At 56.9% G+C, this 25,392-nt stretch overlaps 11 protein-coding genes across 11 annotated transcripts; 3 read left to right on the top strand and 8 right to left on the bottom strand.

Annotated features, from left to right (window-relative positions):
• Positions 1-67: 67 nt before the first annotated feature.
• On the bottom strand, positions 68-2,690 carry CDEST_02245 (Putative diacylglycerol kinase, catalytic domain, inorganic polyphosphate/ATP-NAD kinase). The gene is made up of 4 exons (XM_062918404.1): positions 1,951-2,690; positions 1,834-1,890; positions 749-1,770; positions 68-697 (listed from the first exon to the last, which is right to left on the bottom strand). The coding sequence occupies exons 1-4, from the start codon at positions 2,117-2,119 to the stop codon at positions 341-343; spliced, it is 1,605 nt and encodes a 534-aa protein (XP_062774455.1). The 5' UTR covers positions 2,120-2,690; the 3' UTR covers positions 68-340.
• Positions 2,691-3,498: 808 nt separating this feature from the next.
• Positions 3,499-3,959, bottom strand: CDEST_02244 (uncharacterized protein; the record flags this gene model as incomplete). Its single annotated transcript, XM_062918403.1, has 1 exon — positions 3,499-3,959. The coding sequence occupies exon 1, from the start codon at positions 3,778-3,780 to the stop codon at positions 3,499-3,501; it is 282 nt and encodes a 93-aa protein (XP_062774454.1). The 5' UTR covers positions 3,781-3,959.
• A 365-nt stretch (positions 3,960-4,324) lies between these two features.
• On the top strand, positions 4,325-5,782 carry CDEST_02243 (Putative glycosyl transferase, family 3, anthranilate phosphoribosyl transferase). Its single transcript, XM_062918402.1, has one exon. It carries the CDS (start codon positions 4,528-4,530, stop codon positions 5,779-5,781), a length of 1,254 nt encoding a protein of 417 aa, XP_062774453.1. The 5' UTR covers positions 4,325-4,527; the 3' UTR covers position 5,782.
• A 1-nt stretch (position 5,783) lies between these two features.
• On the bottom strand, positions 5,784-8,848 carry CDEST_02242 (Putative tetratricopeptide-like helical domain superfamily, acetyltransferase A, auxiliary subunit). Its single transcript, XM_062918401.1, has 3 exons — positions 7,937-8,848; positions 6,780-7,889; positions 5,784-6,724 (listed from the first exon to the last, which is right to left on the bottom strand). Exons 1-3 carry the CDS (start codon positions 8,838-8,840, stop codon positions 6,285-6,287), a joined length of 2,454 nt encoding a protein of 817 aa, XP_062774452.1. The 5' UTR covers positions 8,841-8,848; the 3' UTR covers positions 5,784-6,284.
• A 1-nt stretch (position 8,849) lies between these two features.
• On the bottom strand, positions 8,850-9,438 carry CDEST_02241 (uncharacterized protein; the record flags this gene model as incomplete). The annotated part of the gene is made up of 2 exons (XM_062918400.1): positions 8,850-9,318; positions 9,392-9,438. 2 exons carry the CDS (start codon positions 9,436-9,438, stop codon positions 8,877-8,879), a joined length of 489 nt encoding a protein of 162 aa, XP_062774451.1. The 3' UTR covers positions 8,850-8,876.
• A 2-nt stretch (positions 9,439-9,440) lies between these two features.
• Positions 9,441-10,575, bottom strand: CDEST_02240 (Putative intermembrane space protein MIX23). Its single transcript, XM_062918399.1, has 2 exons — positions 10,192-10,575; positions 9,441-10,125 (listed from the first exon to the last, which is right to left on the bottom strand). Exons 1-2 carry the CDS (start codon positions 10,256-10,258, stop codon positions 9,602-9,604), a joined length of 591 nt encoding a protein of 196 aa, XP_062774450.1. The 5' UTR covers positions 10,259-10,575; the 3' UTR covers positions 9,441-9,601.
• Positions 10,576-10,716: 141 nt separating this feature from the next.
• Positions 10,717-14,510, top strand: CDEST_02239 (Putative ankyrin repeat-containing domain superfamily). Its single transcript, XM_062918398.1, has 2 exons — positions 10,717-12,073; positions 12,126-14,510. The coding sequence occupies exons 1-2, from the start codon at positions 11,619-11,621 to the stop codon at positions 13,972-13,974; spliced, it is 2,304 nt and encodes a 767-aa protein (XP_062774449.1). The 5' UTR covers positions 10,717-11,618; the 3' UTR covers positions 13,975-14,510.
• Positions 14,511-14,956: 446 nt separating this feature from the next.
• CDEST_02238 (uncharacterized protein) lies at positions 14,957-15,288 on the bottom strand (the record flags this gene model as incomplete). The annotated part of the gene is made up of 2 exons (XM_062918397.1): positions 14,957-15,022; positions 15,070-15,288. 2 exons carry the CDS (start codon positions 15,286-15,288, stop codon positions 14,957-14,959), a joined length of 285 nt encoding a protein of 94 aa, XP_062774448.1.
• Positions 15,289-15,721: 433 nt separating this feature from the next.
• On the bottom strand, positions 15,722-17,581 carry CDEST_02237 (uncharacterized protein; the record flags this gene model as incomplete). The annotated part of the gene is made up of 1 exon (XM_062918396.1): positions 15,722-17,581. One exon carries the CDS (start codon positions 17,579-17,581, stop codon positions 15,722-15,724), a length of 1,860 nt encoding a protein of 619 aa, XP_062774447.1.
• Positions 17,582-18,216: 635 nt separating this feature from the next.
• CDEST_02236 (Putative heterokaryon incompatibility) lies at positions 18,217-20,790 on the bottom strand (the record flags this gene model as incomplete). The annotated part of the gene is made up of 1 exon (XM_062918395.1): positions 18,217-20,790. One exon carries the CDS (start codon positions 20,788-20,790, stop codon positions 18,217-18,219), a length of 2,574 nt encoding a protein of 857 aa, XP_062774446.1.
• Positions 20,791-22,305: 1,515 nt separating this feature from the next.
• On the top strand, positions 22,306-24,617 carry CDEST_02235 (Putative glycoside hydrolase, family 43, concanavalin A-like lectin/glucanase domain superfamily). The gene is made up of 3 exons (XM_062918394.1): positions 22,306-22,680; positions 22,756-24,085; positions 24,155-24,617. The coding sequence occupies exons 1-3, from the start codon at positions 22,607-22,609 to the stop codon at positions 24,461-24,463; spliced, it is 1,713 nt and encodes a 570-aa protein (XP_062774445.1). The 5' UTR covers positions 22,306-22,606; the 3' UTR covers positions 24,464-24,617.
• The last annotated feature ends 775 nt before the right edge of the window (positions 24,618-25,392 follow it).

Here is a 25,392-nt window from a genome sequence, read left to right as displayed (position 1 = left end):
CATGGTCACTTCAAAAGTTTTTAGGGACTCTCTTGGGCGAGTGGTGATGGGGACTAGAAAAAAATGAAGCAAGTCATTATGTCTGCGACGCTATTCTATATTATACAGTGATAACCAAATGGCTTGTCTCGTGCCAGCCAGGCCTGCCTGCTTATGTGCATTCAATCAGCAGCCGGGCGACAAGTCGTGCTCTTCCCCATCTTTGGTCTATCTGGGTATCTCGACTTTTCAAGAAACAAAAACGCTATAGCAACCCATTACTTCAACCGCTTCCGGCAATAGATGCCTCAATAGCTAACCACCACGCACATAGGTCCAGGACGAGCGTGACCGCTGCCATCTAGGCTCCAACCCTGCCATTCTGCCAGCCCGTGGGACCAGGCGCCTCGTACTTGCCGTTCTTCGAGATGACTCTCGCCAGACCCGGATGGACCTCTGCCTGGAAGGGCTCGAACGGCACCTTTTCTCCGTCGATGCTGATGTAGCCGTCTTTTTGGTTCCGCGGGATGATACGGTAAGCCGAGATCTTGCGGTACGAAACCAGAGAGTTGTCAAAGAACTTTCCGCTCTCGACCGACAGGAGCATGCTCAGCTGGGCGGGGACAGACATATCGCCGTCGATGCAGACGACATCCATGAGCCCGTCGTTGACAAGTGCGGCGGCGAAAAAGTTGGCGTCGGGGGCCATGAACGCCATCTAGAGCTGTCAGCAATCGTCTCATCCAGAGTTGGGGGTGACATGACTTACATTCCCACAGTAAAAGTTGCCCAACTTGTAGTGGGGTATCAGTTCCCATCCCTCGGGTAGGTCGTCGTTGACGGTGCCAAATCTCAATGGCGGCAGGCCATGCGGCTCGGCATCCCGGCTCGGGACGGCATCGGCGTTCTGCGCCCTCGGGGCCTCGGCCGTGTCCAGGCTCGTCGATGACGGCCTGTGCGTGTACTGTCTGTAGTGCTCCTTGACGCCGGGTTTATCCTCGATTTCCACCTTTACGGCAAGATCGCACGGGTAGCACTTCTTCTCAAAGATCCTTACGAGGAACCCCCAGGTGAAACGCGCGCCGCCCATCCACCGCAAGTGCTCGGTGGCCAGGTCGCTCTCGGCCACGACACCAAGCGCCTGGCTCAAGAAACTGAGCGTCCGCCTGTCCCCTTGTGTGATACTGATCAGATCCATCGGTGTCTCGACGCCCTTGATGATGGCGAGGGCGGCGATTGATGGCCGGTACGAGCCGTAGAGGTTGATGCTCATGGCGTTGCCCGAGCCGCAGGGAATATGCGAGACAGCGACCTTCTGGAGCGCCTGCGCCGCGTCCGGACGCTGGCCCAAGCCATTAAAGACCTCGTGAGCCAAGCCGTCGCCCGAGCAGGTGACGATGGTGTCAAACGCGTCAATGTCGACCCCCCGCGCAATCTCGAGTGCTTGGCCCGAGTAGGTCGTCAGCTCAACATCCATGGGCATGCGCGCGGCCTTGAATAGGGGCTCGCAGTCGACGCGCCACTTCTTCTCGGCGCCTCCCGGTCCCGCGTGCGGGTTGACCAGGACCTTGGCTCTCTTGGATCGCTTCGCGGGCCCGTACGCCTTGGTCATGAGCGTGTCGACCCATGCCTGGACGTCGGGACCATCGGCTTCGTCGACGGCAAAGGTCCAAGTCGCGGCTTGGACTCTGTTCTTCGTAACCTGCTGGGCATAGTCGATTACGAGGGTCTGGTTCGTCTGTTCGGCCCAGAGGACATTGTACAAGGGGATCGTGTGAGTTGATGGTGCGTCTGCCCCGTCCGGTGTTAGCAAGCCGATGCAAGGCGCCAGGCATGGGTATCATGACAACGGACCTGATGCGCCAAACCCAGCAAAACCGCAAGTCCTATTGGCTTTTTTTGCTGCAGGGTCTTGGAAGGGTCAGCTACCGAGCGCATCGCACACGGCCGAGTTTGTGGGTTCCAACGCACCATTCAGAAGGAGGTTCTCGACAGTCCAGGTCAAGGACTTGTTGCCGTCGACGTTGATCGTCTCGGAGGAGCCGTTTCGCGAAGCGGGTTTGCCGTACGACTGGGAGGATTCGGAGATGGACTCGGTTACGGCCGGCGCCGCATCGTTTTGCCCAGAGACGTTCGCCATAGTGGTGGTAAGGTATCTCGAGGAGACTGCGAGAGGCAGTTCACATACTACGTCGGATGCGACGGGGGTCTCTTGCGACGAAACGGTGAAAGATGGAAATCAAGATAGTAATTCGTATTCGTCTAAGAGCTTTTGGGAGGGGGGGGGGTATTAAGATGGTGAGAGTAAGCAACAGACGAAAAAGATGGGGGTGAGGATCAAGCCCTTCAAGACAGGAAGAGCTATTGTTGAGCGAAGGAGGGAGGGAGGAAGAGGGGGTGGTGTTGAGAGAAAGGTGAGGAAAAAAGGGAACCCGATCGATGCTAGCAGAGGCCGCGACAAGACATTGTCTGTCACTTGTCGACTTTTTTATTTTCTTTCTTTCTTCCTCTCGGTAATAGGGGAATGCTGCCCTTGCTCGATGCTGCAGTTGGGTTTCCCTGCTTTCGCAGACTTCTTTCCTCGGGCTACAAGAAAGAAAAATGAGACTATGGGCACAAGTATCTGTAGAGAGGTATTGTTGCACCAACCCGGGAAAGGAAGAAGGGTTGCAGGCAGGCGTAAGCAGGATAGGAAATGGAATAGCACGATGAGAGAAGGAGGAGGAGAAGCACTTGGAGAAGGTCAGAAGAGGAGCACGTCCCGGTTCCCGAGGCCCATACCATATCGTGGTGGACAAGGGGCGCGCGCCCGCCGTCACCCACCGACCGTCACCCTCGCGGCGTGCAGGACGTGGGCATACGTGGATGGCACGGACGCCCTCTCGTCAGTCGTCAGTCGTCAGTCGTCAGTGGCACACACGGATGGATCGGAGATTGAAGCTCAGGTACGGATAGAGCGGTACTCGATCTGTCAGCAGGCAGCATGCGCAGATGCATGTAGCTCCTTACGGCTGGGGCATGGGTAGCAGAAGCTGCGATAAGCCCGGACTCAGGCACGGATGCGCGCTGTACTGCTGCAGCTGGTCCAAGTTCCAACTGACCCTAATGCGAGGGGTCCGCGGCGTCCGTAGCGGCCGCCTGACCACAAGAAAGGCTGTCCCGTCCAGGCTTGATGCAGATGCAACTTGACTGGGCTGGGAAGACGGACGGAAAATGACGTTGACGCATGCTTTGAGTGATTGAAAGCCAACGATGATTTCTTCCAGACTGGACTGCAACCATCCAACTTTGGGACTGGAAAGGCTGATGTGTGTAAGTGGGTGATAGAGAGGTATTGCTGTCAAACGGATGTCGACATGTAGGCAGAGTAGTTGGTGAGCGAATGAACCTACGACACACTCGGTCGCTTAGCGGTCAAGGTTCGGACAAACACCTTGTCTCGGAGTGACTGAGGCCGGAACGGAACGCCAATAATGCAACATGTCTGTTCGAAATGGTGGTTTGCTTGCTGGTTCCGTTTCACCAGTCAGGCCCAGTTCCTGTTCCTGTTCCTGTTCGGCTGCTCCTGTTGGTAGTAGTTACTAAGGCCGTCGAGCAACTGGGCCAGCTACCTATTCGGCCATCCGCCCGTAGATGGGCGCTGCCGTCAATCTGCCTGTCTGTCTGCGCGGTTGAAGTGTCATGGAGTTTTTTGGGTTTTTTTTTTTTCAGAATTGATCGCATTGCATTGCGAGAGAGTCGAGTGAAAGTCTTGGGCGCGTCTGTCCTTTGGAAGACCGGCGGACACAGCCAGACAATCATGCCCTCGGTCTAAGCGTCGCTTCGCATGGCGTGGGACGCAAAGTAACCCCACGGAGGGGGAGACGCTGGGTAGTGGTCCATCGGACGAACGAGCGACAGTTCACAATGCCTTTGTCGTCTGTTCGAAGGAGTACGCAATTGAACCTGACGAAGAGTGAGAAACTGTCATGTCGTTTGGGAGAAAAGTAGAAGGAGGGAAGGAGGAGAGAAGATGGCGTTCCTGGGATGGAAGGAGTTGGCTAGCAGACGGCAGAGGCGCGCAGTTAGTTGCCTGACAAGTGACTAAGAATGGCATTCGGCGCCTTCCACTCCATTGTCCATTCCCGATCCCCATTTCTCCTTCCTCAGCGGAGATTCCCTAACCGGCGACCGCCAACACTGGCTCTTGACCAATCAGCTCGCCTCGTGCCGTCTCAATCAGGCAATAATTGACCAATCAGCCGCGGGCCGCCGCAACGGCTGCTCTCTTACGCCAGGAGCATACATGGGTACGTACTCCGGTGCTCTGCTCCAGATATCGGGGGCACGGGTCAGGACGCCGGCACTCATTCACTTGCTCATAATCTCTCTCTCTGTCTTCATGAACCTTTTTGACTCACAACTCATCGTTCTTCAGTGACTCGATTCGAACCCGTCCTTCCTCTATCCGGCTATTTGACACTGTTTCGAGACATCCCGACGGCAAATCTCACACAAATACACCAAAGAAAAAGGCACCTCTCCTCGTGGAAGATAAGACACCCCGCCATGGCCTCTCAACCTCCGGTCGCGGGGTCTGACGCCGCCGCCCTCCCGCTCATCGATATCAAGCCCCTCCTCAAGAAGCTGTGGCCCGTCCCGGACGCCGGCCTCAATGTGACCCCGGATGAGATTGCCGAGGCCATTTCCCACTTCTTCACCCATCAGGTCTCCGATGCCCAGGCCGCCTCCCTCCTCATCGCCCTGCACTTCACCAACCTTGACCGCCGCGCCGATGTCATGGCCCGCTCCGCCCACGTCATGCGCCGCGCCGCCGCCAAGGTCGACTTTGACGACCTCGCTCGCGTCGTCGACCGCAAGGCCCTGGCCGCCGGCCGCTACGGCGGCGGCCTCTGCGACATCGTCGGTACCGGCGGCGACGCCCACAACACCTTCAACATCAGCACCACTGCCAGCATCCTCGCCAGCTCCCTGTTGCTCGTAGCCAAGCACGGGAACCGCGCGAGTACCTCAAAGTCTGGCTCCGCGGACCTTGTCAACAACATGCAGCCCCGGCCCCCTATCCTAATGGCCGTCTCCCCCGCCACCCTGTCCCGCGTCTACTCAGCCACCAACTACGGCTTCCTCTTCGCCCCCGTCTTCCACCCAGGTATGCGCTACGTTGCTCCCATTCGCAAGGAGCTACCCTGGCGGACAATCTTCAACCTTCTCGGCCCGCTGGCGAACCCCGTCGAGGACATCCTCGAGGCCCGCGTCATCGGCGTCGCGAGAAAGGAGCTCGGCCCCGTCTTCCTCGAGGCCCTCAAGATTGGCGGCTCCAAGAAGGCCATGATCATCTGCGGCGAGGAGGAGTTGGACGAGGTCAGCTGCGCGGGGCCTACGCTCGTGTGGAGGCTGGCCGAGACAGCCCCGGGCGGGGAGATTGTGACGGATCACTTCAGGGTGCAGCCGAGCGACTTCGGCCTAGGGACCCACCCTCTGAACACCGTGTCTCCGGGCAAGGAGCCCGCCGAGAACGCAGAGATTCTGAGGAGGATATTGGAGGGCGAGATGGCCGACAACGACCCTATTCTCGAGTTCGTCCTCATGAACACGGCGACGCTGTTCGTGGCCTCGGGCATCTGCGAGGAGGAGACGAGCAACATGGGCCCCGGCGACGACGGCCGCGTCATCACCGAAAGAGGACCTGGCGGGGGACGATGGAAGGAGGGCGTGCGGAGGGCGCGCTGGGCCGTCAAGAGCGGCGAGGCCTGGAAGCAGTGGAAGGCGTTTGTCGACGTCACAAACAGCTTTGACCAGTAAAAAAAAAGGATGAATGTGTGATTTGAAAGGGGCAAGCAGAGTTACGGTACGAAAAAAAGGGAGGTTTACCGGAAGATTTTGGGTGCATGAAATGTATATCACGGCCATCGGGTGCGGGTGCAACGTCGCAAGAAAAGAAAAAACAGAAGAAACGGAATGTGAACGTGCGCGCGCAGCTCCAACGGAATCTGGAGTCTCATGATAATCTTTTAGTAGCCCTCTTCTATCAGAACTTTTTTTGATGCCTATATCCTCGTCCGGCCAAATGCTATTCAATAGCACACGCCAAAGCCCAACCCTTTTCCCCCCAGCCTTGGCTTCCCTCCCCCCTAAAAGAAGGGGGCGGTGAAAATGCCCGCTCATGACCAATTTTGGGAACGGTCCAATTGCCTGGGTATTTGGACTCGAAAACATCGAAAAACTAAACTCGGCTCAGCTCAGACCCGCTTGAGCCGGTTCACGATCCTCCGGAATGGTGACAAAGATGGTGCGTCCCTTGGTTCCTAGGCGAAGATGGTCACCTCGGGCCATCGATCATGCGCCGCCTTCTTGAGCGTCTCGGCCTCGCTGCTTCTCCATGCCTTGAGGATGTTGTACACTTCGGCGGCGAGCTCGAACGTAGCCTCGGGCGCCTTGACGACATTGGCGAGGTCGCTCTCCGTCTTGGATCGGTCCTCGCCTAGAACCCTCCGGGTCTTCAGCGCGGCAACAACGTGAGAGGGCGTGGACTTGTTGCTCGACAGGTACTCCTCGTTGTACTTCTTCAGGTCGCCGGCAGGGGGGGTGAACTCAGACTTGATGAGTTCTTGCACCTTCGCCGGCAGACTCTCGAGGGCCGGGCGGACGACGTGGGCGAACTCGACGACACGCTCGTGGACTCCGGGGTGAGACTCGTCTAGTTCGCGCGCAGCGTTCAGACAACGCAGGGCAAGAACGTACTTCTCTGTTATTCAGTTAGCGCTGGTGAGAGAGGATTGGGGTTTCAAGAGAGAGCTTACTCCGGCGCAGGTATACGTCGAAGCCCGCAAATTGGGCCTGGATGTTCTTGGGGCTGAACTGCAGCAGAGGGGTAACAAAACGCATGGCGGCGCCGAGAGGCTCAGCATCCAACAACTTGTGGCCGAGCGGGTCGTCGTCCTTCTTCTTTGGCTCTTCGGTGGCCTTGCCCTTGTTAGGGTCCTGCTTTGCTGCGCGGTCGGCGGCTTCCCGCTCGAGACGCTGCTGCTCCTTCTTGGCCTTTTTGGCAGCCTTCTTCCTCTCGGAAGCATCATCGCCGTTAGCATCGCCGTTGACGCCGTTCGCCAGGGGGCGATCGGCACGCTTGAGGTAAATGGCAACGGCGTCCAACGCGGCTCTCGAGTAAAAGGGGTGGTCGCGAAGGTGGTCCTCCCACCGGACCATGTCGACGTAGGCACGGATTTGACCCTTTCGAAGAGAGAAGCTGTGGAAGTCGAATTGATCTTCTTGCCAGACGTCAAAGATGCTGTGGATGGTGTGGAACCGCTTGAGGGCCAAGGCATCGTCGCCCTGTCTGGCGCACGCCTCACCCTCCTCAGTCAGGTACCAGACGCACTGCATGTCGAGGAGGTCCGCAAGAGGGCCGCCGACGGTGTCTGCCCTGGTGAAGAGACCAACTGTCTTCAACGCCTTGTCGTTCTCATTGTTACGCAGCTGGTACTTGGCAGCCTTGGTGTTGATGTAGCGGTCTCTGGTATCCAAAGTGCGGGCCTTGTCCATGGTCTCGGAAGCCTTTTGGAGGTTGCCTTGGTGCTTCCATATCCTGGCCTTGGTCATGGTGAAGTCAACACTGTCGGGGACCTTCTCGATGGCCTTGTCGACGTACTCGTGAGCCTTGGCCAGGTCGCGACTCAGGTGGTAGTTGTAGTGTTGAGCGAGGAAGTAGAGAGCGGCGGCCTCGCCCTTTGAGCGGTCGCCGTTGGTCGTTTCCGAGGAGGCCTGGGACTTCAGGTACTCCTGAGCCAGCGCCTCCAAGGTCTCCTTCTTTGATGAGTCGGAGTAAAGGTGCTTCAGGTTGGCGAACGTTGAAGGAACGCCCTTGTTAAACATGAGCGTCAGGTACTCCTGGGCCGCAGTGCGGAAAGCATCGCCTGCATGGGTCAGTCACTGTGCGTGGTCGATCCACAAAGAAACTCACCAGACAGGAAGTTCAGGGGCAGACGACGAGGTGCATCTGAACGGGGGAACTTCTTGGCATATGTGTCGTAGATCGACTTCCTGGCGTCCTGGTCGCCCTCGGCAAAGCCATGGGCGCTCTCCAGGCCCTCAAAGTAGGCAGGACGATCGGCGTTGCGGTCGACAAGGGCCTCCCACGCAGCAACAGCCTCCTCCTTTTTGCCCAACTTGACCAGATACTTAGCGCGCAGCTCCAAAAATTCGAGTCTGTCGAGGCTGTGCTTAGCAGCGGACTCGAGGTGCTCGAGGGCTCTTTGGTAGTCGCCCTGCTCTGCGATGATGGTGTTCTTGTACATGACGGCTTCGGAGTTCTCGTAATCGGCCCGGGAAGGCGTGGACTTCAGCGTGCCCTCGTAGGTGGTCAGGACGTTCTCGGCAGCGGAAAGGTCGCCGGCGAGGTGGTGGGCGATGGCCAGCGCTGTCCAGTTCTGGCGCAGTTGGGAACGCGCCTGCAGCATGGCAGTACGGCTTTGGATGTATCCGGCATAATCGCGCATCTGGACCTGGAGGATAGCCAAGTCCCGCTGAATCTGGGTCGACTCGGGCTCGAGCTTCAGCGCAAACTTGTAGGCCTTGATGGCCTCCTCAAAGTTCTTGTTGGCGCGGTACAGCAGGCCGTAGACGTGCCAGCAAATGTGCGACTTCATATCCACCGTCAGCGCCTCCTTGCCGAGCGCGAAGGCCTCCTCGGTCTTTCCCTGCGCGTTCATAATAAGAGCCTTCATGGCCATCGTATCGCCATGCTTGGGGTTCTTCTTCAGAATCAGGTCGGCCGACTTGAGGCCGCGCTTGTACTGCTTGTCTTCATAGGCGCGAATGACGGCTCGAAAGAGCGAAGACTCTTTCGAATTGAGAGGCTGCGGCATCGGGTCGGTGTTGGGCCGGAGATCGAGTCGCCGGCGCTAGTATATAGAGAGGTACGACTTGTCGACAAGAGCGGATCTGGTGAGACGGTCGAGGTGCAAAACTCTCTCGGAAGGGTGATTCGCAGCACGTTTTTGCCTGGAGGGGTCCTCAAGGAGGGGTGCCAGCAGTCGTGTGACGGAACAGCTGCCCAAGGCGGAGGGAGAAAAGAATGGAGATGGAGGGGCGCGATGCAAAGAGCAGAGGTCGGTTGTGTCGGGGACCGAGTCTCGTGTCTTATCGAGAGGATTGGTGTGGTGTGGGAAATATGGTGAGTGCGATGTCGAGATGTGTGAGTCCACAATCGGAATCGGAGCTTCAGTGTTCACGGCGGAAGTTGGAGAAACTGGTGCTTTCGGCCACACAGATGTTCCAAGGCTGTTTTGGCGGCACGGCGGGCTGTTGGTGGGGGCAAAACCAGTGCACGTCCCACTCCAGGCGCTGAGGAGCCGTTTTCCAATGTGAACGTGGGGGGGGAGGTATGCTTAGCTAAGATCACCAGCCAGCCTACTACCTACCACCCCACTCACCTTGCACCAGCCGGTCCTGTGGTGATACCATGGAGAGCACCGATTCGCCACAAGTTGTAGTGGAAGTAACTACTTGACACTTCTCTTGGCGTCTATCATTATTCATCTGGCGTCATGTTACAATGTTGTTGATACAGGATATACAGATTATACGGAGATTTGACGTCCGCCCTACATGTGCGCCGACCTGGGCTTCATCGACCATCCCCCTTCACGCCCGTCCTTTGTCGCCAACCTTCTAGAGCTTCCTCCCACGTGTCCACAGACTCGCCGCATCTCTGCTTGACCATGCCCCAGGTCCGCGTCCGGACAATGTTTTCGATGCCCTTCTCTTGCCGTATGAGCATCGCGAGCTGCTCCGTCCGCGGCTCGCGTGGGAAGAACCTCCCCGAGTAGGGGTCTAGACGCTCATCAACCACCCGCTCCTTGTCTTTGGCCTGCTCTATCTGTCGTAGCAGCGCCTCCGGATCGTCGGGGTCAGGACTCGTCGCGACGACTCCACAGTAGTGTAGGACCTCTGCGCGGGAATGCCACGTCGGGAACAACGCCTTGTCCTTGAAGTTCTGGCATGCCTGGGGATCTATCTGCCGCGGGAACGAGCGTGGTGCTCGCTGTGCTGTCGATGCGGGGTCGAAACCGGCGCGTGCGGGTGTCACCAGCGCATTGAGGTTCTGGGCTATGGAGTCGTCGATGCTGGCGCGGGATAGCCTAAGAAAATCTGGAGCGAGCGACTTGTTAGATGTACGTTATCTATCATATCACTAGGCAAGACGTAGAAACGAACCTCGCAGGATTCCTGTCGAGAAACAGAATTGTGGCGTAAGATGCGGTTGGGGCGGCGGCTGCGTCATGATGTCTCCGGGAAGAGGGTTCGAGGGTTTTGCGCCGGCCGCCACGGAAGACGACTCTTTATTCCAGAGTAGGCCCGCCAGGTTGACTGATGCTGCTCAGATGTTTGGTTATAGAGTGGCTAGTTTTTCTAGTGATGGGTATGGCGACAGTCTGCTGTTGCGTCGTGTGAGAATCTGAAAAGATCGCTGAGTGGTGACTACTGTAGACTCGATTACGTCGACGGAAAGCTGTCGATGGGTATGTAGCTAGAGCTCAGAGTGTCCGATGGGCTGACTGATGGAAGAGCTCCGACTGGTGCTGTCCAAGTAACCAATTACATGGCCGACAAGCTGACAAAGGCGGGTGTTTTGTCGGAAGATCCTCGGAGCGGAACGGGTGGCCCGTGTCCCTGACGGACTCGGTCCGGGAGGTCCAAGCTTCATCATGGACATTCAGGGATCAACACCCACGGACCGCCATCCACCATTTCGCTCCTCTTCTCTTCTCTGCCTCTTTTTTCACACCCTTCCTTTCCACGTGTGCCGCTGTGACCAGAACATTCCCCCTCCTACTCATCTTAGCGTCCTGTCAGCTATTTCGATAGTTCCTGAAGCCACAAACAAACGCCACTATTTGCTTCGACTTAACTCTCATGATGTCCATTCAGTCTCTATTGTCGGCCCGCGATTTGACAAGCGTCAACCGCATCTTCTGGCCTCACCCTTGGACCCTAGGACCCCAAGACCCCGGTACCACAATACCCCTGAGCAGCACACGGACGACAATCCTGCTCCCGTCGGTTCTGTCTGTGTCTGCACCCTCTTTCAGTATGGCCTATTCTTCGCATCCCTACCATTATGGAGATCAAGCGTTGTTTCGTCGCCAGTGAGCCAACCATCAACTCGCGTTGATCTCAACATGGCGGGCTGAAGACTCGGCACATACAACCCGTTTCCTCCTCTGCAAGTTTCTTTTCCTTTTGGCATTTTCGACCAAGATCCTGGATATGATTTCTGAAAAAATGGCATCAGAATCCCTCGCGCTAGCGTTGCCGACATGACTTGGCCAGTATCCAGACAACCGGGCTTGCCTGTGGTTCATCTCGCCAAATTGCTCCCTCAATAGTCTCCCCCTGCCTACTATCGCCCCAACTACCCTATCGGGAGCACGCCGTTTCGCGTTGGTTCATGGGCACTGCGAGGAACGGGGTCGTCAATGCCGCCAGGTTCGGCTGCCGTGGCCCCGCGGCAACTTTCTCTCCATCTTTCCTCCTTCGACCCGGCCTAAAAGAAGGAGCTTCCTCTCCAACCTCGTCGGTTTCTGTTCCTGTCCCTCTCTCCCGATCTTGATGCCATCTTGCACTCATGCCTCCGCCTGCCGATGTGTCCGGCCATGGACTCCCCGGGACGTCTGCCCGGCGCTGGCCTGGCCGACTTGATACGAACCTCGCAACTGCTTGCCGACCGATACACCCTGGTGGCCAATAGTCTTAACACGGCGCCCGTCACCTTGGCTTCTCTCGCCACCGAATGCCGGGCCGTCACGGATGCCTTGCGCCGATTCAAGTACCTCCGCGAGACGATCCCGGAAACGCTCGTATTTGACCCGGTCCTGCTCGATCAATCTTGCCATGACGCCTTACACTCGATTTCGAACAGCTTGTCGTCGCTCGACACATACAGCACACGCATCCGCCCAGCGACAAGCGACAGTGCTGTTGATATGTCGTCAGGCCAACTCACCATTGTTTGGAACGAAGACTCCCTCAAGCAGATCCTACACGAAATCAAAACCAGCCGCCAATCTCTTGCTTTTCTCCTCAACTGTGTGCCAAGGTTAGTCGGGAACAGCCTGCATAAAGGCCAAATGCTTACATTACAGGCTCAGCGAACACGTCACATCCAAAAACCATTCTACCTTTATGCACTCATCTCGCTTGGTGTCGTGGGACTGTGCTATAAGCCCAGCGGTGCTCAACAAGGGCAGCCGCCTGCGCCTATCAACCATCGGCCCACGCCCGCGGCCTGAGGTTTGTCCTGTTAGCGACATCTCCGAGGTTCACTTGGCCTTGAAGAGACTGAAGCCACCGCCCGGCACCCTGTACAAGCAAAGTATGCGAACGACCAAGGACTTACACGACGCCATTGACCGCGAAGACGAAGCTGCAGTGGTGAAGCTGTTGTTACAGCGGATCGACCCGAGCACGCCTCGCATAGGCTCGAAACTTTCGCCTCTACGCCGGGCTCTCAACCGCCAAATTCCATCTCTCGTGACCTTCCTGGCCGTGGCGGGTGCTGACCTCGAGGACCGCGGCGATGAAGGCGATACAATCCTGATCTCGGCCATCAAGCTCGGATACGCTGATAAAATCATTGCCCTCTTGTGCGAACTTGGCGCGGATGTCAATGCTGTCGACAACCTGGGATGCTCAGCGGTCCACCATGCCGCCATGTCAGCCAGTGACGACGACACCCTGGCTGTGCTTGTACACGCTGGGGGCGATATCGACCGCAGGGACTTGGGAACAAGAACGCCTCTAGTAGCAGCAGTACAAAACTACCGGTTCAACGCCATCGAGAAGCTACTCGAATTCGGTGCTGACCTAGAACTCCGCCTGCAGAACGGCCGGACGGCGCTTCATGTCGCCATATCCATGAGAAGCACCCCCATGACAGAGTTTCTCTCGGACCAGGGCGCCTACCTCGACCGGCGAGTCAACGAGCACACCGCCTTGACTTACGCCATAGCCACGGCCTGCCCTGATATCGCGGAGGTGTTGATCGATGCCGGTGCCGATGTCGACCTGCCTAGTTCAAAGGGGAACTTCCCACTACTGGCGGCCGCGGCCGCTGGAGACCTGCTTACCATGAAGCTCTTGCTCTCTCGAGGAGCCAAGTATGACGCCGCTGGCAGTGAAGGATACCTACCCATCCACATGGCAGCTCACAAAAACAGAGTCGAGGTGCTGCAGCTCTTGTTTAAAGCCGGTTCTCCGATCGACCCGACGACCGAACACGGCGAGACGCCCCTCACGATCGCAATGCACCTAGGATGCTTCGAAGCCGCCCAGTTCCTGATCGAGGTCGGCGCCGACGTCAACCACTCGGCGCCCGGAGCGGAGAGGATCATCTGCCAGGCGCTCAAGGCCGGCAACACGCGCATCGCAATGGCTCTCATCCGCGGGGGCGCGGACCTCACCACCCCCTTACTACGAAACACCAGCATGACGCCGCTGCATCTGGCAGCCCACTACGGACAAAACGACGTCCTCGCCACGATGGTCAGCGCCGGCGTTGACCTGGACACCCGAACGTGGCCCGGCTTCACACCGCTCTTTTCCGCCGTCAAGGCCGGCCACCTCGCCACCGTGCGTCTGCTCGTGACGGCCGGCGCATATCTGAGAGCCCGGTCGACCTCAGGCGCCAACCTGCTCTTCTTCGGCACCGCAGAACCCGCCATGATGAAGCTCCTGATAGAGCTTGGCCTGGACATCCACGAGCGCGACCACCACGGCGCGACGCCGCTCCACTACGCGGCCGTCAAGGGCCACGGCGCCACGGTGAAGCTCCTCCTGCAGCGGGGCGCCAAGGTGGTGCATGCGAGCGCCGTCTTCGAGACGCTTCAGGACTATAAGAAGAAGAGCCCATATCGTCAGGGCACTCCTGGCGGCCTCGCGAGACAGAAGGATCACGTCAAAATTGCTCGACTAATCGAGGGCTGGAAGTTCAAAACATGAGGGGCAAGATTTCACCATCACCCCATACTCTCTCTCTCTCTCTCTCTCTCTCTCTCTCTCTCTCTCTCTCTCTCTCTCTCTCTCTCTCTCTCGCGCGCGCTCACTCACTCACTCACTCTCGTCTCTTTTTTTTTCTGTTTCGTTTTAAGAGCTGTCTTGGCATCAGAAGATACCCCGCCATTATAGCCAGGCGCTTACTTACTCATTTAGCCACCACCGCAGGCCTAGACAGGCAGTTAATTTCCTTGATCGACAAGACAGTTGATGAACTTTTCACGTTGTCCAACTGATAGTCGCCCTCTTCTGTAGCATGTTTTTTAGTTGCCAACTCATCATTCAAAGGCCTCGCTTGTCCTGAATCATCTGGCGCCGTGCCGGCGTCAGCCGCATCGACTTTGAGTTTCTGGAGTATTCCAAGTAACGAGTTCCTGTCGAGCCCTGCTCCTGTGACCAACAGATCTCGTCTGCAATCATTCGTTGTAGTTTCCGAGGAGCAAGCCCCCAAATCGGTCTGCAGTCGTCAACCTGCGCAGCACTTTTTCTCCACACACTTCGGACTTGTCGAAAGAACAAAACCCTGCCAGAAGAGCATTGCATTAGAAGACCTTGATTGGCAGGAAAAACAAGCATTCAAACCACACACTACCTACGCCTCGGGCACATGTAGCCCCTGCCTCCACGCACCGTTTCCACATCCCCCAGACGTTCGTCCAAGCTCCAAGCAGCGCATGCATGTATTGACGACAGATGCCGGGCCCTCAGACTGCCTGGCGAACGTCTCGGAGCGTTCAGTACGAAGGCAATGAGTTCTGCTTGCGCTTAGGGTCTTCTACCATGTCCTTCTGCGGATATTTTGGATAGTTTGAGGGAATGTAAGTCGTGACGTACTCCGATCCTGGTCTAAAAACGACACAACATCGTTTCCGAAGAACAATCCTCCGTCAAACATCGCGCTTTTGTTTCCCAGACACACCACACAGTGTTAACCCCTCGTCCAGTCGAAAAGGAACTCGGGCGTGTCAGGGAGAAGTGTCTGCTTCTTTGCGTCCTAGTCATGGTCATCTGTGTGATTGGCTGATTGTTCCTCAACCTCACCAAGACATCAGCCAAGTCATCTGCTACAGCCTTTGCTGAGTCGTATCCGAAATACCAGCATCGCGTGATGATATCGCAAGCAGGATTGTTGTCCGCCATGACGGGCATTGTGCCGCTCTCAATAATGTCCCAAATGTCACCGCTGATATCCGCGTACGGAAATTTCCACGCAGTAACTTCAAAGACTGCCGATCCGAGTGCGTACAGCTCCCGCTGCATCATGGACAGTGCACGCACTTGGTCCTCTGGTAGGGCAGGGCAATATCCCGGTTCATATGTGTGAGCACACGTGCGTCTGCCCGTGATGCGGGAGCGGGCGAATGTGTGGTGATTTCGGGGTGTGTATAAATGATTACGCGGGTACTTTGTCTAAATGGTGCTTAGAACACAGCGATTGGCTCTTACTTCATGCTCTACATACATACTTTCGAGTGCTGTTAGTTCTTGGCTACAAGCAGCAAAGATGACATCCGTCTCTATTCAAATTTGCGATTCTCGTCTGCGTAGTTGCTGCCAAAGAAACTAGCAAGACTCAAAATACCTAGAAGGATGCAAACAGGGGATAGGTTTCGCAGGCGAAGGAGGGGAAGAGTTCAGCAAGATCTGCATTTCAACATCAGTCCCCCGGATATGATCCGATAACTGTCCGTCGCTAAAAATGCGGGAAGAAGTCGGACCACTCAGGCGTCTCATACAAAGCCTTGGGGGCCTCTCGCAGGTTGACAAAAGCCTCGACAACTAGAAACACCCTCGCCGCAGCAAACAACACGAGGATGGAGCCCAGGACCGCCGACTTCGCCTTCTTCATCCACAGTTTCTGGTGATAGTAGCTCGTACCGGCCAGCCTGGCCCCCGGCGCCGCTCCGGAGACGAAGACGTCGAACCGCGGCCACAGCTGCCGCGCGAGGAAGAAGATCCACAGCACGACCCCGGAGCACGCGATGACGAGAGACGACACCGCCCACAGCTTCTTTTCGACGTCCGTCGGAAAGTGGTCGAACCAGCCCGACAGGTGGAGCCCGCCGTACGCAGCGGCAGTGAGGGCGAGCACCGAGCGCAGGACGTCGCGGTGGATGTTGACCTGACCGAGACCGAGGTTGGATAGGGAGGGGAAGTTGACGATGTGCGGCACGAGGTAGTCCGTCTCGCCGAGAAAGACGCCGACGGTCGGGACCGAGGTAAAGTAGTAAGGCGCGTAGGACGGGCGGGTGATGCACTGGGCCCAGATGGCGTCTGAGGCTGCTGCCGCCTGCGCCAAGCGGACTGGGTCAACGGGATGGTGGGATCTCTGGTGCTGCTGAACATCGGCGAAGAGCCTTCGGCAGTATATCGTGCCATGGCGGAGGGTGAGATCCTTGTACGGCGGCGCAAAGTACGTCTGCAGGCATTCAGGCGCGACAGTGGGCTTTGTCTGGTCGATATGATACATGTATGCGCTGCGTGCCACCCTCTGCGCATGGGATTCGACGGTCATCAACGTTGTCTGAGGCCGGATATCGCTCACGTCGAATCCCAGAAACCTCGAGGGTTCTCTCGTGCCGGGCGACCCGATGGACAGATGAGTCGTGATGAGAACCCTGGCCGCGTGTTGATCTGGACCCTCGTCGCTGCCCGCCCCGTCTGCAGGCATGTACATGAAGCATCGAATGTCTGTTACTCCGTTGACGGCGCTCATGGAGGAGCAAAACCTCATGAGCGATAGGTAGTCCTCGTTTCCCCCCTCCAGCACTGTTGGATCCAGGACGTCGAGGGGCTTGCTCCACCAGAGAAGGTAGAGGAGCACGGCGCACGCGACGTGTCCGCAGGTGTTGATCTCGAGTAGCGACACGGGCAGCCCCTTGATGAGGCGGCCGATGACTTGGGCGACCATCCAGCCCGCCTGGATGCAGACAAGTGACTTGGCCATCCAGTCTGCTTTGCTTTTGTCCTGGATCTGCGACTCGTGAATCTCTGGCAACTTGCCGATGAAGGAAAGAAGCCTTATACCCTCCGGTGTGACAGTTACTCTCTTGACGGCGTCCTCATCATCATCATCGGAAGACGGCAGATCGACGACAAACCCGCCCATCACGGCGTAGAAGCACTGCGTCATGTCCCACGTATGGCTTGAGAATCTCTCATTCTCCCTGCCACGTATCCCATCTTTTTTGTGCGCTGCCGCAGGCCGACGATGAGCGGTGTCCTTTTCAATCTCTCTTTTCAACCACCGCGCAACTATGTACTGCGCGGCCGCCGTCGCGACGACGAGCTCCGGCGCGAAGATGCCGTAGAGAACCCACTTCGTCCCTTCCAGTGCCCGGCTCCGGAGTGTGGACCGCGCGGCGGGAACGTTGAGATGGAGGGCCGTCCAGACGCATATCGTCAGAGTGAGGACGCAGGAGCAGATCAGCCCAAAGGTTCCGCGGCCGTTGGGTTCAGGAGTCCAGCCGGTTGTAGGAGATGCGGCACTAGCGGGCCCAATGGTCGGGAGGAGGAAGAAGAAGAAGAAAGAAGCTAGAATCCTAGGGCTCATCAGAGGGAACAGTCGTGATTTAGCTTCATAATTGCGGTTTCGTATTTGGATGTTATATGTATGCTGGATCGTTTGTAAAAGAGCGTCTTCATGATCATCGGGGACAGGAAGCCACATCTTTATCTATTGCGACTGACACTGAATCGAAGAGGGTGCGCCACGATGCGGCAGACGCGGGAGCCGGGACGTTTTTGGCAATCCTGCATGCAACTATTAGAAGCTGAAGCAGGGCATTGCCACCACCAGCCGGGGGCGAGGGACCAATAACGGTGACCATCGTTACATTGCGATAACGGCGCGGTAATCATTGGGCTCGGAAATGGAAATACGCTTGCAAAGGCGTTTGCGAGAATTGTAGATGACAACGACCACGTGTTTTATTGCTGTCTGTCTACATTTCCTGGATCATCTTGTATCCTTCGTGCATATATCGACCCATTATGCAAGGTGTGCAGCATCCCTACTGAGATTTCATGGGCTTCAAATGGTCCGGCCAGTCCACCATGTAGATACTCTGATAACGAACTAGTGACAACTGGCTCTCTTGCAACCACGGAGTAAGCCCGGCATCGAAGCCACTCAGAGAAGAAACTAGCTGTTGGCAATTGCTTCTTCCATCCAGTTCGGGAAGCAGATCAAACAAAGTTGATCTGCTTGATCCTCTTGGGGCCCGACATGATGTCGCGGTCCATCATCTCCCATTCCATCATGCCGCCGACGAATGCCTCGCCGATCAAGCGCCACAACGGCGTGTCGCCCCCGGACTCGTCCTTGAGTCTCCTCGCGACGACAGGTCTCCCGTGCCCAATCAACACCATCACGGCGTCTCCCGGCTGGACGAGGATAGGGGCGAGGCCAACAAGGCCCGAGTTCGTCACGATGAGACGTCGGTTTCTCGTGCGAGTTTCCATGGCTTGGCGCGCGGCGCGCGCGGCCCTGTTACTCTTGTGGTCCAGGTTCTCTTGGTTGAAGGGTCTGAAGTAGGAAGACAAAGGCCGACCTCCGATCAAGAGGCCGGCGCTCGAGTTGATGAAGTGCCAGTTCCTGAAAAAGGGCGACTGCCGCGATGGTTCGTCCTCTGGGAGTGTTTCGATACTGTCAGCTGTTTGGCCTACTACGTTGTCGGAAGCAATCAATGGCATGGCCATACCTGGAAAAGCCTCGTAGAGGCAGTCAAAAGACTGCTTTATTCCCTGGACATCGGCGCCGCAAGTCAATACCCAAGCCACTCGGGGTCCTTCCCTCACGGCCTTTGCCGCCCGGTCCCGAGGCGAATTCGTCTCTCCAAAGTCGTCCTCATCCGCTTGAGGACCGAACTCTGAGCCAGATGTGAATTCACCCCTTGGCTGCACTATTCCCGTATGAAACTCTGGGTGGTGACGGCTTCCCGTCTCCATGTCCGGTTTCGATATTGCGCCAACGCCGTCGACAACCTCGGCGATAAAACCATAACACGCGAGAACGTTTCCTTCCCTTATTCTCGGCTCCACGTTGTAGCCATCAAAGAGGAACCCCTGTTTGTTTCCGCTTGCGTGCCAGTTCCCCTCGATCGTTCCGACTCGCTGTTCGGGCGTTCTGGCGAGGTAGGGAACCCAGGATGGTAGGGACCTTCGGTCCAGAAGGTTTCCCTGGGCATCCCGCACCGGCATCCCGCATCCGTCTACCAACGAGAACAACTCGAGAGTCTTTCCCTTTGTGACGCAAGCCGCCGCGAACTCTGTCAAAACAGTCGTGATGTGCTTGGTATAGTCCACGGTGATCCCGAAGTCTGGGAGTCCGGGGACGCTGAGCAAGCCGTAGACGGAATCGTGGAGGTGGTAGCATTGTGCCTGTGAGGCCAGCAACAGCGCTCTCCGGAAAGCCGATCCGTGAAGGAGGCCGTCGTTCTCTCCGATATTCGAGTAGACGGGCAGCCAGCTGGTGTCCACCGGAGGGAGGCGTTTCCTGTGGCCATGTATCTCCAGCTGCGCTATCTGGGCGACGTGGAGTATGGACAGTTCGTTCCCCATCGGCTTTTGTATTGACTGATACACGATCCGAGGCAGCTTCTCTTGCAACACGTGCAGAAACGCAGTGTAGGTGAGCGCTCCGTCGCGGATGTACCGCCACTGCGTGACGCGGGCGCCGCAGACGATGGGCATCCCCGCCCGGCCCATGCATAGCTCCTGGATGATCCAGAGCCGACGCCAGTAGGGCCGATCAAAGAACTCGTACAAATGCAGGTCGTCCTCGTCCGTCTTGAGGTCAAGCTGGGAGTACAGATCTTTAAGCCGGTGGAAGCTGGTCCGCAGGCGGATCTGCGCCATCTGCCTCCAGGCCGTCGCCGTGAACGCGTCGCTTCTGTCAAAGGTCTCGACGTACTCGGTGCGGTAGAGGGAGCTCAGCTTCTGCAGCGTGTCGATGACTTTGGAGCTCCCATCGGTTTCGGGGCCGAGCCACACAATGACGTTGGCCGCGAGCTTGTATATCGAGCCCATCAGAGGGATCTGGCTTGCCTTTTCGGCGTCGTCGTCTTGGTTGATGCACAGCGCATCTATCCAAATCTTCCCCCCTCGCTTGAAGTAGTCCATTGTTCGGAAACGCCGAAGGCCTGCTTCGAGGTTCACGCGGACATCAACCTCGGTCCCGTTCAGGATGATGGAGGTTGTGGGCTGCTCCGGGCCCCAAGAATACGACATGGCCACATAAGACTGGGGATCGATCGGTCGTCTTTGGTTCGCCGGCTGCGGTGGACGGAAGAAAGGATTGAGATGCTTGGTGTCGAGTCTGCCCTCCAAGATGATTGAATCGTCATGCACGTTCCGGCGAACCCTGTCGTTCAACTCCGAGTTCTGAACCACACTCTGCAGGTCTTCGAAGGATAGCATGTCGGCCAAGTCGTTGATGGGGAGAATTATCTCGTATTCGGGCGCTGGTACTTGGTCCTCGCCAGTGGTGGACATCGATATCTCGGCCGTTGCCTCGATGTTGGCGACATCTTGTCTGAAGGAGCCGCCGAACGGCTCGTCAGGCGCGTTTGTTACCTCGTCGTCAAAGCTGACAAAGTTGGCCGGGAGCAGGCTCGGATCCCAGTCTTCAGGCTCCGGCGGGAGTGTCGCTGTCTCAATCGTGCATCTTATGGGCGAAGATTCAGGCTGCCACGGTTCCAACGGGTCGATGGCGATGAGTCGGATTTGGCGTCCGGATATCTCTAGATTTTCGTAATTCATTGCCCCGGTTGTAGGACTATGACGGGTAATATTGTATTGTTCCCAATTGTGTCTCTAAGAAAAATATTAATCTATTGGGCTCAGTACTGCTGAAGAAGAGCAGATCCTGGGTGTGATGCAGAGATATATACATTTCAATCTCAGCCCCGGCTGACCTGCATGCAACCATTGGACAGGGGCATATGGGCTAACTGATGTGAAGAGGGCGAATTGCTTGTGAAACTTGTATGGTGCGGGCAAAGGCTCACTCGCGGGCAAGACATTGTTCTGCTTGTCATTCACATTTCTCAAAATCAAATGGCACATTTATCCGGAATGCTCTATTGATCCTTTTCAACTTGGAAGTGTCAGAAACCGTTAACGAAGCCAAGTTGGCTCAATGTCTGGAAAGTTGGTTAAACATGTTGGTTTGAAGTCGGGCTTGAGAGCAATTCTTGTGGTTGCATTGCCAAGACATATTCTCTAGGCTATTAAATGGATCGTAAAATTGTCTCTCTTAGTTACAAAGTGTACTTCGCGTAGGGAGGAGGAGAAGGATGGTGGTGTGCCTCCCAAAAGCCTGCTACCTGCCTATCCACTCACGATGGAGTTGAGGGTGTAAGCCCCAATTGGCGTCGCTTCCACCATCTCTCACCGGCTGTGTGTTCTAGTGGATTATGATTTCTCGTTCACAAGTATGTGCACTTGATCCCGAGAAGGTCGCAGGTTCGAGCCCTGCCACGGTCATAGTCATTATCTTTTGCTGTCTGCTCCATCTTTTTGGCCGCAATTGCGAATGGGAGACGAGATGATTATGAGTGTTTCGGGACTGGTGTGCTGCGTCCTTGTTACCCTTTGAAGACCGCAATTGACTAAACATTACTTTTCTAGTGCTGAACCTTGCCTTTGCAAGAAACAGTCCAAGCTGCAATGTCTGCCCCGAAAGAGTGTGTGCCCTTGCTAAGAACTCCAGTTTCGATGTTGTATTGGCAGCTATATGGCATGCATTAAAAAGGTGCAACTGATGGATTGTCTTCATGTGAGTCCCAGTTCCATGTTCTGTTTACATGTAATGCTGCTTCAACACAGTCCTACTTACCAGCCAATCGAGCTTGGGCGGTTTCAACACTCTTTCTGGCCAGCGCACATGCACATGGCTGGCTATATCTACAAAGTAGACGAGCTGCTTGCCATGTTGGCTCCCAACTGCATCTCAACGCTGCAACATCACGTCGCGGTCTGTCATGGACGCAAAAGGCCCTCCCGTCTTGATTGGCCCGCATGATCTCTACCCCTTCCCCCTCCTCGTCGGCACTCAGACAACGAAGATTATTGCCATCCCGCCGGGTCAAGTCCAGCGTTCCCCTCGAGTCCCCAAAAGCTTGGCCCCCTCCGCCAAGGCCGTACTGGGGGAGGAACACAAAACGGTGCAAACCAATTCCGCCTATCACTTTGGCGGCAGTGACGTGATCTACAAGCTACGGGGGAAATCAACGCGGCAAATCGATGTGGGATCTGTGGCTTTATCCGGCGGCAGCTCCTCTTCCCCCGCTGCCCCTCCAACCCCGCCATCCTCTCCCCTCCCGGGCTTATTGCGAACCCCCGCGCGGTTTCGTCCGGATCCGAGGGACCGGGGCGGCCGATGGAGCAAAAGTAATGGTTTTCCGGGGGGACTGTCACTGAGTAGGAGGAGGAGGCTGTATTTGTTATGCCGAGCGAGGTGGTGTGTTTCCGGGCGACTTATAAAAGGGGGGGAGCCTGGGACCGAGATAATCGAAACTCAAGAAGTCAGTCGCCCTAGGACGCCCTTCCTGTTTGATCGCGAATTTTTCTCAGGATGAAGCTCCTCGCGACTGCTGCGTTGCTGCTTGCAGCTGGCGTTTCCGCCATCAAGAACCCGGTTCTCCCAGGGTTGGTCCACGCCCCCCCTTCTGCTTCGATGAGTCGATGCTCGACTAGGATATCTCACTAATGGAGCGCCCACAGATGGAACCCTGACCCGGCCATCCTCCGCGTCGACGACACCTACTACATGGCCGTCTCCTCCTTCACCTACTACCCCGGCGTCCCCATCTACAAGTCCAAGGACCTGGCCAACTGGGAGCTCGTCTCCCACGCTCTCAAGACCCCCGACGTCCTCCCACTCTACGGCATCTCCGCCGGCGAGGGAGTCTGGGCCCCGTCCTTCTCCCACCACGACGGCCTCTTCTACATCACCTCCATGACCCGCTGGGGATCCGACCCGGACTCCCGCACCTGGCCGCGCATCTGGTACGTCTCCTCGCCGGACCTCGTCACCTGGTCCGACCTCATCTGGGCCGAGCCCTACGGCATCGACCCGGACATCTTCCACGACCCCGTCTCTGGCAAGGACTACCTCAACCTCATGGGCCCCAACAACAACTACGACCGCCTCTGGGGCATCACCCAGTGCGAGATCGACCTCAAGACGGGCAGGTGCGTCGGCCCCTATCGCAACATCTGGAACGGCACGCTGCCCCAGCTCCCCAGTGCCAGGCCCGAGGGCCCCAAGATGTTCAGGCGCGGCGACTGGTATTACCTCGTCCTTGCCGAGGGCGGCACGAGCACCGGCCACCGCGCGACCGTCGGCCGCTCAAAGTCTCCCGAGGGCCCCTGGGAGTCGTCGCCGACGAACCCCCTCATCTACAACGGCGCCGACCAGAAGCTGACGGTCCAGTCCACCGGTCACGCAACCTTCACCGACACGGTCGACGGCGAGTGGTACGCGTCGCTTCTCGCGCGGCGCAACGTCAAGGGCGCTTCGCCGCTCGGCCGCGAGGCCTTCCTGGTCAAGGTCGACTGGGAGGACGACTGGCCGACCATGAACGGCGGGGAGCCGCTGCTGCTCAGCCAGAGCGTCGAGGGGCCCGACCAGGAGCTGCCGAAGCCGAAGTGGGCGGACGAGTTCGACGGCCCCGAGCTGGGCCTGGGGTGGTACCAGACACGGACGCCGTACACGCAGAACTTTCGTCTCAAGTCGGCCGGCGGGCTCGGGAAGCGGGCGTACGCCAACGCGTCGTCGGGGATTGTCTTCCACCCCAACGTCTTCACGCTCGGGGACCGCGACACGGCCGCCGCCGTGCTCCACAAGCAGACGTCGTTGAACATGACCTTCTCGGCTAAGCTGTTGTCAACATCGGCGGGGCTGGGCCCGAGACAGTCGGTGGGCATCTCGTCGTATCTTAGCGAGGTCAACCACCAAGACATTGGAGTGAGGGGTTGCTGGAGCTCGGCCGGCCTGTGTGTGTTTGTCGACTTGCTCCCGACGTCGACCGGACCGTCCACAAGACCAAACGTGAGTTTCGACCCAGTCTGCCCCGGTGGGGGGAAAAACCAATCAACTGACCTTTTATCTTTACCACAGTCAACCGAGTACCCGTTGAACCTGTCCAAGATTCCCGCGGATCTGACGCTTCACATCCGCGCCACGCCGCTCAAGTACTCGCTCGGATACTCGCACGGCAACGCGACGTCCACAACGTGGCTGAAAGAGTTCAACTCCAAGCAGATGGGCTCCAACCCCGGGTACCCCAACTTTGAAGGGTCCATGTTTGCTCTCTTCGCCAGCGGTAACGGAGAGCCGTGGCCATACGACGCTCCCGAGGTGGGCTTCCAGAGGGTCGAGGAGGTCTACTACGAGGAGAACCTCCCGGATTACGACAACTGGAGTTGAGACGGCTGATGAGGACGTGGTGTGGCTGGCCGCGAAGCCACATATTATTGTGAATTGTAGATGGCAATCGAAGCATGGGAAACTGCATCGAACCCTTATGATCAATGTGCCTAGCTGCTGTCCGTGGAATTGTGATGAGAAAGCTTCTTCCTCTAGCTTGTGTCCATTGCCAAGCTATTCATCAAACTGCAGGTGCTGTTTGGTGATACACCGTTCTCTTGGAATGGCCCTCGTGGTAGGACGTTCGCAGTAGACCTCAGGGAAGACACTGTCGTCAAAATGGAAGTCACCAGTAACCTGTATCAGAGCGACAACCAGATGGGCGTCGAGAATCTCTACTCACCCTAAAAACAGACAATCACGCGCGCCAGTAAGGGCCACAAACTGAGCTGCGACCGGCTTCATACGGCCCAGAAAGGAGATTGGACGAAACTTGGTCTTGGCTGACCTCAGTCAGCATGGACTGGCTATGGGGGCGTGGTGTATGGATAGATGGACGGGTGAAAGAGGGAAGGCAAGGCTATCCACCATACATTGTTATAACCAAGCAAAGGGGACAAAGATCTTCAGGTACAGGTACACAAAGTTCGTACCGACAAGTAACCTTGTCAATTAACGTCTTCGCCGGGCCCGGGGAGCTTCCTAGTCGGTGTCATTTGCCCGACGTTTGGGCACGAATTGGCGAGCAACTAACATGAAGTCGTACAAGAACCTTGTACATCAATACGCTTCACTTATAAGGTGAAGACGGCTATTTGAAAGTATTCAAATGTCTCGTTGACTTCATTTGAGACGTTGAACTCGACCAAATGAGGTTGATATGGTTTTGGCGGCATTGGACGGCGGGGAAATGACCCGGTTCGGTTCGCAGACACAACCTCCGAGGAGACACTAACCCGCCAGAGGGAAGCCCGTAGAAGCTCCGAATT

Source organism: Colletotrichum destructivum, chromosome 2 (assembly GCF_034447905.1).
Source record: "Colletotrichum destructivum chromosome 2, complete sequence".
Taxonomy (NCBI): domain Eukaryota; kingdom Fungi; phylum Ascomycota; class Sordariomycetes; order Glomerellales; family Glomerellaceae; genus Colletotrichum; species Colletotrichum destructivum.
The sequence above is the reverse complement of the archived record's forward strand: the minus strand, read 5'-3'. Positions and strand labels throughout refer to the sequence as shown.

Excerpts from the sequence above, each read along its gene's own strand:
- CDEST_02240 (XM_062918399.1), bottom strand. The coding sequence starts at position 10,258 with ATGACGCAGCCGCCGCCCCAACCGCATCTTACGCCACAATTCTGTTTC. Across the intron at positions 10,126-10,191 it reads CTCGACAGGAATCCTGCGAG|ATTTTCTTAGGCTATCCCGC; the intron begins GTTCGTTTCTAC and ends CGCTCGCTCCAG.
- CDEST_02242 (XM_062918401.1), bottom strand. The coding sequence starts at position 8,840 with ATGCCGCAGCCTCTCAATTCGAAAGAGTCTTCGCTCTTTCGAGCCGTC. Across the intron at positions 7,890-7,936 it reads GCCCCTGAACTTCCTGTCTG|GCGATGCTTTCCGCACTGCG; the intron begins GTGAGTTTCTTT and ends TGACCCATGCAG. Across the intron at positions 6,725-6,779 it reads CGACGTATACCTGCGCCGGA|AGAAGTACGTTCTTGCCCTG; the intron begins GTAAGCTCTCTC and ends ACTGAATAACAG.
- CDEST_02245 (XM_062918404.1), bottom strand. The coding sequence starts at position 2,119 with ATGGCGAACGTCTCTGGGCAAAACGATGCGGCGCCGGCCGTAACCGAG. Across the intron at positions 1,891-1,950 it reads CGAGAACCTCCTTCTGAATG|ACCCTGCAGCAAAAAAAGCC; the intron begins GTGCGTTGGAAC and ends GACCCTTCCAAG. Across the intron at positions 1,771-1,833 it reads TGCTGGGTTTGGCGCATCAG|ACGCACCATCAACTCACACG; the intron begins GTCCGTTGTCAT and ends CGGACGGGGCAG.
- CDEST_02243 (XM_062918402.1), top strand. The coding sequence starts at position 4,528 with ATGGCCTCTCAACCTCCGGTCGCGGGGTCTGACGCCGCCGCCCTCCCG.
- CDEST_02235 (XM_062918394.1), top strand. The coding sequence starts at position 22,607 with ATGAAGCTCCTCGCGACTGCTGCGTTGCTGCTTGCAGCTGGCGTTTCC. Across the intron at positions 22,681-22,755 it reads AAGAACCCGGTTCTCCCAGG|ATGGAACCCTGACCCGGCCA; the intron begins GTTGGTCCACGC and ends GAGCGCCCACAG. Across the intron at positions 24,086-24,154 it reads GACCGTCCACAAGACCAAAC|TCAACCGAGTACCCGTTGAA; the intron begins GTGAGTTTCGAC and ends TCTTTACCACAG.
- CDEST_02239 (XM_062918398.1), top strand. The coding sequence starts at position 11,619 with ATGTGTCCGGCCATGGACTCCCCGGGACGTCTGCCCGGCGCTGGCCTG. Across the intron at positions 12,074-12,125 it reads CTCCTCAACTGTGTGCCAAG|CGAACACGTCACATCCAAAA; the intron begins GTTAGTCGGGAA and ends TTACAGGCTCAG.